Source organism: Ascaphus truei, chromosome 2, assembly GCF_040206685.1.
Source record: "Ascaphus truei isolate aAscTru1 chromosome 2, aAscTru1.hap1, whole genome shotgun sequence".
Taxonomy (NCBI): domain Eukaryota; kingdom Metazoa; phylum Chordata; class Amphibia; order Anura; family Ascaphidae; genus Ascaphus; species Ascaphus truei.
In genome coordinates, this window is record NC_134484.1 from 436,106,334 (window position 1) to 436,118,166 (window position 11,833).

An 11,833-nucleotide genomic window follows, 5' to 3' on the forward strand; every position below is an offset into this window, starting at 1 on the left:
AGGGTCATCTCTCCTTTCTCTGGGGCAGCAGACACACTGCTCTCCAGAGACTCCAACTCTCTCAGAACTGACAGCCAAGACTCCACTTCATGCAGAACTGATGTCCACGACTCACACACAAGACTCACATCCAAGACTGCACAGACTCACACACACCGGACAGCCCACTAAATAGACACAGCCTTGCCCCCTATGATGTCAGCAGGACCTCCCCTCTGTCCAGCCTGCACAGAGCTCAGGGGCCTGCCTCTACCACAGAGACGGGGCTTGGTGAGGGGGAAAAACCCATGGTCACTACTGGCGCCTGCCCTAACCAGGGCTTACACCAATAGTAGAAGGATAAGTAGCCCGTGCAGTTTACAGGGGGCTACACTTACATTTCAGAATTTTAGTATTAACACCTGTTCTACTGCTGCGCAATAGAATGGAGTATCAAATTCTCCTACACTCACCAGTTTTCTATTGGATTTTGATTTTTCCCAGCAACAGACAGTGGCTAATCAGGTGGTGACTGGCTATGTAAGGCTCCTTGGATTGTCAGAGTTTATAGTCTTTGGCAAAGCACCGCAGTGGGTGCGAAACGCGTTAGAGTGTTTCTCTTCCCCTTTTTTATGTGCCATTAAAGTTTATCAAAGGACTGGCACAGAGCTTGCATAACCATTAGTGTTTGTTTCCAGACACAGAGAGGCCATAACTCACGCCATATACCTGCATGAGGACACTTTACCATCCGTAGTTATATGCCCAATTGATCCTGATTCCAGCTAGGGATATTGGTTTCTACCATACCCACACCGTGGTCACATCAATTTGGAAGATTTTCATTATCATATTCTGTCCCATATCATCATTTGTTTCCAACCATCATTATCACCATGTCCACCAAAGTCTTTTGGAGCACACATATGGGAGCTCCTCTCCCCATTCTGTCAACCTTTACTAGATGTAACAATGCTCTCACCACAAACAAGGCGTGACCGCGAGGCCGAGGTGGGATTTGATAAACGCCAATCCGCAGCCGCAAGGGCGTGTCTGGAGTGTAGATAGGTCGAGGTAGCCGGGTTGGGGTAGGAGAGGTCAGGATGGTCAGTGATACTTGCCGAGGTCTGGATTGGAGAGGTACGGATCGTTGCAGGTACTTTAGCCAAGGTTGGTATTGGAGAGGTGTGGATCGCCGTGGGTAAGCCGCAGTCAGAAGCGGAGAGGTACGGATCTTCGTTGGTAAGCCGGGTCAGGAGCGGAGAAGTTCGGAGTTCAAAAACAAGCAAGGTCAGGCAACACAGGACAAGACAGGCAAGGCTCAGACAGGGGGCAGGACTGCAGTGAACACAGCGCTCATACACAAGGTTATGCTCATCCAATGTGCCAGAGGGCAGGCTGAGCATATAAGGCAGAACAGTCCAATGAACTGGAAGCATACTCAGGAGTATGCCTGGCTGTGGTTGGCTGAGGGAGACAGAACAGGTGTATCCCTTTAGACAGAAAAGCGAGGAAGCTTCTGTGTGTGTGGGTACCGCACATAGCGGGTGTGCGATACGCGGCTATGACGTCACTGCGCGAGAGAAGTTTGGAGGCGGGACCAGCATTTAGCGCCGCGTGCGGTCCTAGAAGGAACGCTCGCATTTGCGGGTCCGCGCTGGAGGCAGAAGAAGCAGGAGGCCCAGTCGCAGGTCTAGGCAGGTAGGGAGCTCGCCGGGGAGGGCGCAAATGACGGATCCTTACACTAGATTTTTTCCAAGACACCAGTGGCTGAATTTCATTTAATTTTTAATTGTTTCATTGTTTATTGTTGTCAGGCGTTTTTTCAGCAATTTTTAATTATGTTTTCAATTTAATTTTAATTATGTATTAAAATGAAAGTGGAATGAGGCATTTTAGCCTCAAGGTAACACATCCACACTTTACGTAATTAGATAGCTTTAGCCCGATATTAGCGTGGAGACTATCAGCCAAAAAAGTAACATCAGATTGGATGCAGCTTTGGAGTCCATCTGACCTCACCAGGAGGGTATTTAAACCAACAGAGGGACGTCACACAGATTCATCGAGCCTGAGGAAGCTGAGTATTCAGCGAAACGCTTTGCTCTCATCTGTGGGACTGTTTTCATCCTCGGAGGCCTCCGTAGTTGTCCATTCTGACTGCGTTCCAGCTGCTTTCCAGGGCTGCAGACGTAGGAGCTGGGACCTTCTCATGCCGTAGCGGGCACGGACTTTGCCGTAGTCGCCGAGGATTCTTTGACATGTGAGTGTGTACTTGTGCTATGTAAATAGATATCTTATGTTTTATTCTAATACACTCTCCATGCACCCTGCTTGATTCTGGGAGATTATCCTGTGACGGGGTAAATTCACAGCCTTCACCTGCTGTGGAAGCATCCAGCTGGAGACGGAGGCTCCAATAGCCAGAGGGACAGCGCAAAGAAACTTCCAATGACCTTTTACTTACACATGGCCGTTTAAGTAGCATTTTTTATTACAACCATCCAAATCCTGACTAAACATCACCAAGTAAGTGCATTGACTGCGTTTTTTCCCAACCCTTGTGCATTACTTAGTGCATGTGGTGGTTTAGTTATCTCATTAGCCAATCCACCATTGGCAATTTATTTCTGTTCATTTGCATTTTTGCGCTCCCCTAATTTCTCTTTTCCTTGCTATATTGGGACACGTAAATGACATTAATGATAATTCTGAGAAATAATTCAGAGCTACTAATACGCCTTTTATTATACACATAGTTACATAGTAGATGAGGTTGAAAAAAAGACATACGTCCGTCAAGTTCAACCTATAAATTATAAACAATAAACATCCATTGTTAGTGCATGTAAAGAAAAGCAAAGTGGGTACGCATTTTAACACAGTTCATGGTAGCTCTGTGTGCAATTTAAAATGTGTACAGTAAGTTTAGAATATATGAATCCAGGGATCAAACAGGGGGAGCAGTATATGGTTCTGCTTCAGAGGGAAACAAGGTGGTATATCTTCTGGATATCTTTATTCTAAAAGAACTAAGAAGCGGTCATTCTATATACACTGAAGCGAGTTGCGTGCCTGCCGACAGCAGCGTCCATGCACTGCACATAACTTCACATGGTACGTTAGGAGGTAGGTGCGGTTTTGTTGAGACAAGCTCAGGCTGTGAGAACTCGGTATGATACAGTGCACAAGTATTTTTTCATGGTTTGGGTTGTGTTTGACTAAATGCTGACCATGTGTGCCACCCAATATGTTGTAGAAAGATCATACCACTAATGCAATCTATATTTATTTGTATATAGATCACACGCAGAAGTGTTTAATCAACCACCTAACCAGCTGCTCATCAGGCAAGTCATCAATCTCCCAGCTGCTTTAATTAAATTATATGAAGCTGCTGAGCCTCAACTACTGACAGAAGTGGGTACACAAGGTACGGCTGAATGTAATAACTTTATGGCATATAGCGCTTTTCTCTCAGTGGGACTCGGAGTGCTTCACAATTACAGTACAGTGTGCAGCATGCAGCACATAGAAATTACAGTACAGTGTGCAGCACATAGGAATTACAGACACAGTCCCTGCCCAGATGAGTTTACAATTTACCCAAGGTCACAAGGATCTGAACCAGGTTCCTCTGCTTCAAACTCAGTTACTCCCCTTTACTCACTCAGCCACGCCTCCTCAATAGGTAGAGGACAGAAACAGGTACAGTACGTACTAAATAGGTACCACGGGTCTGGTGTGATTTAATAGAACTCGTACAGAGTTGCCGGTCCCTGTGGAAGCAAAAGCCTTTGTGACTAGATGGTAACAGAAGCCTGTGTGGAAGAACGTCACATTGGCAGACATGCCAATTTTCACTTATTTGTAGTATCCCCAATTTTTAGCATTAGTCTCTGATTTCAGTGGTGTATCATTGATAAATCTCAGTACTTTTTAATTAACCTCGTGTCTTGGAGAGACCTATAATGGATGCAGAGCAATGCATCGCCGGCACCTCTTGCAAGGGGTTAGAAGGCAATTTTGCTGCCTAAAAATTCAACAGAGAGAAGCAGGTTAGAACGGCGGTGCAACTGCCGCAAGAGGAAAGATGGAGACCGGACTGGTGGCTATCAAAGATAAAGTGCGGTCACCCGCACGAAATGCGTAAGAGGGGAATAAATAATACATAAAACTAGGCGTGTGTGACACTGGGGAAAGCAAATGGGAGAAGGAAAAGGGGAGGGGAAAAAAGGGGAGAGGGAAGGGATGTAGCAAAGAGGTGGATGAATGCCCCCTCAAATGGAGTGCCTTTGTGCACCAGAAAAAAACATATTACCAGAGGCCAGCAAACAATAAAATAAACAGTGATCCAATACTAGTATACTGGCTGCGCGCACGCCTGCAGCCCAAGCGATTTGTGAACTTGGCTGCAGGAGATTGTAGACACGTGGCGGACGCGTCACAAAGCTGGTACGCCACATTGGCTGAACCAGCTCATGTGCGCTGACGTCATCGGATTTTGATTACATCAGGCAGGATGGGCCCGAGAAATTTCATGGATAAAAAAGGGGGGCTCGGCATAAAAAGTTTGCTCACCCCTGATCTAAAACATGGACATGTCTGGTTAGCATCACAAGGGGTCTTTTCTCCCAATTGCTCTTGTAAAAATTCAACAGGTCAGCGATGCCAATTTCCAGAAGTCAGAGGGCAGCTCTGGGAATGACTGAGCCGGCTCAAGCAAGACAACAGCTTTTTGCGACTATGCAATTTTTGCCCTATTCACCTTTTAAATGCAAATTTCTACAATGACATTGGGACTGTCTGTACACATACTGTTTATAAATATGTTGGCAATGTAAATTAATTACCAAGTCTGTTTGCTGTAGCCAGAAAAATATCCCAACGATGCCCGAGATAAATACAGATTCGTTGGACGAGCAGCAAGTCCTGCGGCTGTCTCAGATGTGCATTGTCATTGATGACAATGATCAGAAGATCGGAGCAGACACCAGGAAAAACTGCCACCTGAATGAAAATATTGATAAAGGTACAAGAGATGCAATTTTATTTTAATAACTTTATTTGATATACTGCTTTCTCCCAATGGGACTCAAAGCGATTCACAGTTACAATATAATTTTTAGAGATGTATGTCTGCTTAGCGGCCTATGTGGAGTTGGAATTAGCAATGGAACAATCACATTTAACCTCTTCAGTGTTGGAGATCTGGCTGCACCAGAGGGCCATGGACAACCCCTCTCCTCTTCTCCGCCTCCCCCTGCTGACAGAGACAGAAGAGACTGGCCCGATCAGCCCCTGCAAAACAATTATTTCCCCTGTAACATATCTGGTACATCAATAGGGCACTGAAAAGGTTAGCGTGGAGTATTAAAATTTAGTTTAGTATGTTCAAGCTAAATGATTTATGAGCAATTACCATTTGATGAATTGTTCATCAGAAACCAAGGGCATGGAGCTTTGCAGGAGAGTCGTCTTCATCATAACATCGATACTTTTCAGCACTTGATAGTGTCAATATAAAGAAGTGCAAATGTTATTGATGAGAGGGCTAATCATAACCTAAGAATTGTTTGCTTGTTGCAACTTGAATGATCTAGTCGCGTTTTGTTATGTCACCGGGTACTTCTTGTTCCAGGCTTATTGCACCGAGCGTTCAGCGTGTTCCTCTTTAACACAGAAAATAAACTGCTACTGCAGCAACGATCAGATGCTAAAATCACGTTTCCAGGTCAGTATTGAAGACTAAATTGTACAGTGAATAAACGGGCAGCTGCAATTAAAGGTGAACATTGCAAATTATGTGAGACTAAAGGTGTGTTACTGTGAACCCAACAGGATGAACATGGTTTTAACAGCAGTCCACAAAGTAGCTAACCCATGGTTATTGTTGAGCGATTCTGCTTACTTAAAACAAACTCTAGGGCTGTTATTTATTGTGCTGTAAATATGTATTCCCCCCTATTGCTGGAGTGGATTTTAGTCCGATTTGTATGAATGAAGCTGAACTCATCTCCTGCGCTAAACTCCTTAGCGAAATAAGTCATTTTTTTGTTTTATCCACTGCTGGTAGATGTATGGTCCTGTGTCTCACTAACTTTCATCCATTTATTACCCTGTATATTTATTCCTTCTCTGCATAATCTGCCTTAAGATGGCGCTCTTGTTTTTTTTTTTTTACATCTGTGTTGAGCTCATGGAATCTCTGTAAATCAGTATTGCCGACCTGAGGAAGAGGGGAGAACTCTCGAAAGCTTGTCTTATAACAGGCCTGCACAACATGCAGGCCGCATGCGGCCCTCCTGGACTCCCTAAGCGGCCCGCGATGCCCTCCTCCCCCCCCCCCCCCCCCAGCCCGCTCTGCAGACACAGGAGGGAAGGAGCACCAGCATTTTGACACGCTCCCCACCCCCTCCTGAGCCCACTCTGCCGAGCGCTAGCATTGTGATGGACCACCCCCCACCCCCCCCTGCCTATTAGGGAAGGATCGGCAGCAGTTTGATGCGATCCCCTGCAATCAGAGAGGAGAGAAGGGACAGAGCTGAGGCGGTCTGACTGCAGAGGGTGGAGGCGGGGTTAGTGATAGCGGAGCCTGTTAGTGAGAGCAGGAAGTGAGGTGCCTGCTGCCAGGGCCCAAGATGGCTTCCCCCCCCTCCAGCCATGCTCCACAGTGAAAGGTAGGACACCGATCCCCCCCCTGCAGCTGCTCCTCAGAGCTAGTGGCAGTGTCTGTGCAGGTCAGTGTCTGTGCAGGTCAGTGTCTGTGCAGGTCAGTGTCTGTGCAGGTCAGTGTCTGTGCAGGTCTGTGTCTGTGTCTGTGCAGGTCAGTGTCTGTGTCTGTGCAGGTCAGTGTCTGTGTCTGTGCAGGTCAGTGTCTGTGTCTGTGCAGGTCAGTGTCTGTGTCTGTGCAGGTCAGTGTCTGTGTCTGTGCAGGTCAGTGTCTGTGTCTGTGCAGGTCAGTGTCTGTGTCTGTGCAGGTCAGTGTCTGTGCAGGTCAGTGTCTGTGTCTGTGCAGGTCAGTGTCTGTGTCTGTGCAGGTCAGTGTCTGTGTCTGTGCAGGTCAGTGTCTGTGTCTGTGCAGGTCAGTGTCTGTGCAGGTCAGTGTCTGTGTCTGTGTCTGTGCAGGTCAGTGTCTGTGCAGGTCAGTGTCTGTGCCTGTGCAGGTCAGTGTCTGTGCAGGTCAGTGTCTGTGCCTGTGCAGGTCAGTGTCTGTGCCTGTGCAGGTCAGTGTCTGTGCCTGTGCAGGTCAGTGTCTGTGCCTGTGCAGGTCAGTGTCTGCCTGTGCAGGTCAGTGTCTGCCTGTGCAGGTCAGTGTCTGCCTGTGCAGGTCAGTGTCTGTGCAGGTCAGTGTCTGTGCAGGTCAGTGTCTGTGCCTGTGCAGGTCAGTGTCTGTGCCTGTGCAGGTCAGTGTCTGTGCCTGTGCAGGTCAGTGTCTGTGCAGGTCAGTGTCTGTGCCTGTGCAGGTCAGTGTCTGTGCCTGTGCAGGTCAGTGTCTGTGCCTGTGCAGGTCAGTGTCTGTGCCTGTGCAGGTCAGTGTCTGTGCCTGTGCAGGTCAGTGTCTGTGCCTGTGCAGGTCAGTTTCTGTGCCTGTGCAGGTCAGTTTCTGTGCCTGTGCAGGTCAGTGTCTGTGCCTGTGCAGGTCAGTGTCTGTGCCTGTGCAGGTCAGTGTCTGTGCCTGTGCAGGTCAGTGTCTGAGCTGGTCAGTGTCAGTGGGTTGGGTGGGGGAAAGGTGGGGGTGATATGATGATCTGTGGGAGGGGGGGAGAGAAGATATGATGAGGGGTGCTGGGGGAAATATGATGATGATGATGATGATAATGATTTTACCCGTGCGGCCAAAATGAGTTTTCTTTGGAGCAGTTCGGCCCTTCTCACTTTACAAGTTGTGCAGGCCTGTCTTATAACAACTTTTTTATTTGGACAAACAATTGATATCACCTAATACTGAAGTACTCATTACTCTGCACTATTGCAAGTGGACTAACACAGCTATTTCTACTTAATACAGTAAATAAAAATACCACTTGTGGTGCATTTGCATCTCACAGGTCTGCAACCCTGTCTCCTTGGTTTAATACTGTACAAGTTGACCCTGTTGATCTGCAAATACTTACTTTATATTCGTACTGTTCCTCAACACACGTTAATATTTCTTAATGCATATATTATACTGATTGATTTAAGATTTTAAAAATCAAACTTTCAATTACAAATGTATCCTGAGTGGTTTATCTGAATTCACAAACTGACACTGGGACTTCAAATAATATTCTTACACTTCAGAGACAAGTATAATAAGCCTTCCTACTTTTACCTTTGGATTGACTATACCCCTCCTCCAACATGAGCCAATGTAATTAAAAATTATTTTACAAAACAATTGTTCTGGTTTTTGTGGTGCATCTATTTAAAAACTTGTGTATTTATTTTGTGTTTCTTAGGTTGCTTTACAAACACTTGTTGCAGTCACCCGTTGCATACCCCCCAAGAAACTGAGGAAACTGAGGTACAGAATGCCATCAGGGTGAGACAAGCAGCGCAAAGGCGTTTGAAAGAAGAACTGGGGATTCCGATGAAGCAGGTAAAGCTAATACATAGAATGCAGCTGCTTTGCTTGTGGAGTACATGGAACCTGTTTTGGAGCCAAATGAGGCATCAACCAATTGCAGGTCTCTGTGGCACTAAAGTTAATGTAATTATGTTGCTTTTGAAGTTATTTTATTTGAAAGATAAGACTGCTTTAGAATTTTTTTTATTTTTAAAGATGGTTGATTTGGCGCTGACCTAACTTACATAGCTCATTGCTAATTTAAGTAGCAGCCAAATGTAGTCAGGCTGGTTCCATGGTTGGAACTGGAACAGAAAATCAGCTTCTAGCAGGATGTTTTGCTTGAATCCAGGCCTATCCAAGCATGAGCAAGATCAAAAATACAATTATTTAAACCATGTCACATAGAGCAATCAACATCATAATCCAGTTTGGACGGGGGTGGGGAGGGGGTTCAGCTTAACCCCCAAAGACTGACTGGGGCTCCAGGTTTTACAGCATCGAAGTGGTTAACACTTAATCTGAGAACTCTGCCTGCTGCTATCCCTCAACCCGAGTATAAACCCCCTGCCCTCTGTCTTGTTACCAGACCTCTTGTTACTTTGGATAAAGATGTGTCCTTGCATAAAAGGCCTTCCAACCACCTTTCCCCATTGTGTTTGTTATTATAAAATGCACCACTAGCTTTGTTTTTAGGAGTGTTGATGTGAATAACAAATTGTGGGTGCTCTGTTACAAATATCTCATACACAGGTTTTTCTAGGAAAGTTAAAGCAACTTTGGAATCATTATACCATTAGTCCCCTTGGTTATGTTTGAGTCGCTATATTTGCCACCAGCAAAAGCAATATCTCTTCTATAATAGTTGTTGTTTTTCTTTAAGAATGTGTTTTTATAGTGGTAGTACCATCGTACAAAAGATATCTAAACTTTTTTATCCTAAAATGTCCTTATTGTAAAAATGTATTTAGTGTAATAATATATGAATAGGTTGTATTTAGTTTAATAGTATATTTTTGCTGCATCCTATAGAATCAATTCTTCTCGTGTACATATGGTTATCCAGGTCCTGGTTGATTGTAATGAGTGCATCATCATTTATTTACAAAAGCAACAAAATCTTCTTCTTTATAGGTGACTCCAGATGAACTTCACTATCTGACCCGAATCCATTATAAAGCCCAATCGGATGAAATCTGGGGAGAACATGAAATTGATTACATTCTATTTGTGCAGAAGAATGTTACACTCGATCCCAACCCTAATGAGATCAAAAGCCACCGCTACGTGTCAAAAGAAGAGCTCAAGCAGTTGTTGGAAAAGGCGAATCGTGGTGAAATTAAGATGACCCCATGGTTCCAGCACATCGCAGACACTTTCCTCTTTAAGTGGTGGGATAATCTGCAGAATTTGAAACCGTTTGAGGATCATGGTAAAATACACCGGATGTGAGATGACGTCAAGGAGCAAAGATGTTGCTGTGTGAAGAGAAAAGGACTTGTTTACATTGAGCATGAAGTGTGATGTCCCCTTAGCGGTTGCGGAAAGTAGAATGATCCAGAGCAACTTCGGATTTCTGTAGAAAAATGTATTCAGCACAAAAAACACAACGTTTCATCCCTCCCAGGGGTCTTTATCAAGTGACTGGCCAGTCCCCTAGGAGGGATGAAACATGTTTTTTGTGCTGAATAAATTTTTCTACAGAAATCCGAAGTTGCCCTGGATCATTCTACTTTTCTCAATACTGGATTTTCTAGGCAGATATCCCTCAACCAGGAGCACAGGTCTTTGCAAGTATTTTGATTTATTTTTTGTGGTGTGCAGCTTCTCTTGTTATATTCCCTTAGCGGTTGCAACATTTGTAATGCCAAGACTGTTTCTCTTTGACGAAACTTCTGGCGAATCTCTGAAATGCAGCACCAACACTTTTAACATTAGCGTGCTCTCTGTACACAGGTTGGGGTATTACTGCACAGCTTGTAGTTGGTGTTTCTAATTGCACTCATTTGAGGACAAATCCAGATAAAATGAACAACCTACCCAGGTGGAAATACTATCCCACAATGGCTCATTTGTATTTGCTACATTGAATAATTAATTTATGGAGTCAAGAACATTCACTTTCTAGCATTAACAGAGGGGAATGTTCTTTCTCTTAAATAACTGGGAATATTTTGTGTTGTAGGATGTCTTCAAATCACTGAAGTGCTTGCAAAATACATAGTATCACATGAGGCGTTTAATGTCTGACTGAAACAGAAGTGATTAAAATAATTAAAATGGAAAAAAAATCCAATGAATTTAATTGCGTGGTGTGTTTGTCTTTGAAAACTACTTGCAAGACCATTCAAACAAGGAAGTTTCAAGTTTGATTTACAGTTAAAAGATAGAGGGTTCATTGTGGGATAAATATTAATAGTCAGAAGTTACCTCTGCAATGAAGTGCTTATTTCAGCAAGGTTTATAAGCCTGTCATTCAGTAGCAGACCTCAGAATGCTTTAATAAGTGCACTATTACACTTTAGGTTGATAATTTCACCGTGATTCTCTGCTACATTTGATTGGCAAAAGTATTCTAGTTTAAATGTTCTATTTTCATTCGGCTGAATAAAATTAATGTTCCTAACTTCAACTATTATCCGAGATAGTAGTGAGCTGGCTCAGACCAGACAACGTGATGGAGCTGCGATCCTTTCTGGGGTTTTGCGGAAACTACCGCAGATTCGTAGAGCGGTACTCCAGTAAGGCCAAGGTCCTCAATAACCTGTTGAAGATCTACCCCGACGAACCTCGGCAGAAGGCCGCATACCCACGAACACCCTTTGGGGACACGTGGATGTCTGCCTACGAGAAGGCGTTCACTGGGCTCAAGAAAAGCCTAATGGAAGCCCCCGTCTTGGCCTATGCCGATCCGGAGCAGCCATACATCCTGCATGTGGATGCCAGCTTCAACTGTCTGGGAGCCGTGTTACATCAAAAATACCCTGCTGGCCTTCGCCCAGTGGTGTATGTAAGTCGCAGTTTGATGCTGATTGAACAAAACTATCCGGTCCAAAAAATGGAGTTTCTAGCACTCAAGTGGGCAGTAGTCGATAAACTACACGACTACCTGTATGGGGTCTCATTCGAAGTACGGAACGACAACAATCCGTTTGCCTACATCCTGACCTCCGCCAAATTGGACGCTACCGGTCACAGGTGGTTGGTGGCCCTATCCAATTATCAATTTACCCTGAAATACAATCTGGGGCCATTGAATATCGGAGCCAATGCTCTATCCGGAAGGCCTGGACTGAGTACAAT

General features: G+C 44.8%; 1 protein-coding gene across 2 annotated transcripts; it reads left to right on the forward strand.

Annotated features, from left to right (window-relative positions):
• Positions 1-1,839: 1,839 nt before the first annotated feature.
• Positions 1,840-10,830, forward strand: LOC142487831 (isopentenyl-diphosphate Delta-isomerase 1-like). Of its 2 annotated transcripts, XM_075587791.1 has the most exons (6): positions 1,840-2,242; positions 3,282-3,412; positions 4,851-5,011; positions 5,621-5,713; positions 8,424-8,563; positions 9,665-10,830. In XM_075587791.1, the coding sequence occupies exons 3-6, from the start codon at positions 4,870-4,872 to the stop codon at positions 9,980-9,982; spliced, it is 693 nt and encodes a 230-aa protein (XP_075443906.1). In that variant the 5' UTR covers positions 1,840-2,242; positions 3,282-3,412; positions 4,851-4,869; the 3' UTR covers positions 9,983-10,830. The 2 variants fall into 2 exon arrangements, with proteins under 2 accessions (XP_075443906.1, XP_075443905.1); XM_075587790.1 differs by having other exon boundaries at positions 1,840-3,412.
• The last annotated feature ends 1,003 nt before the right edge of the window (positions 10,831-11,833 follow it).

Bases quoted from the DNA above. Each gene is read 5' to 3' on its own strand.
- LOC142487831 (XM_075587790.1), top strand. From the start codon at position 4,870: ATGCCCGAGATAAATACAGATTCGTTGGACGAGCAGCAAGTCCTGCGG. The intron at 5,714-8,423 runs GTCAGTATTGAA...TGTGTTTCTTAG, and splicing joins TGCTAAAATCACGTTTCCAG to GTTGCTTTACAAACACTTGT. The intron at 8,564-9,664 runs GTAAAGCTAATA...TCTTCTTTATAG, and splicing joins TGGGGATTCCGATGAAGCAG to GTGACTCCAGATGAACTTCA.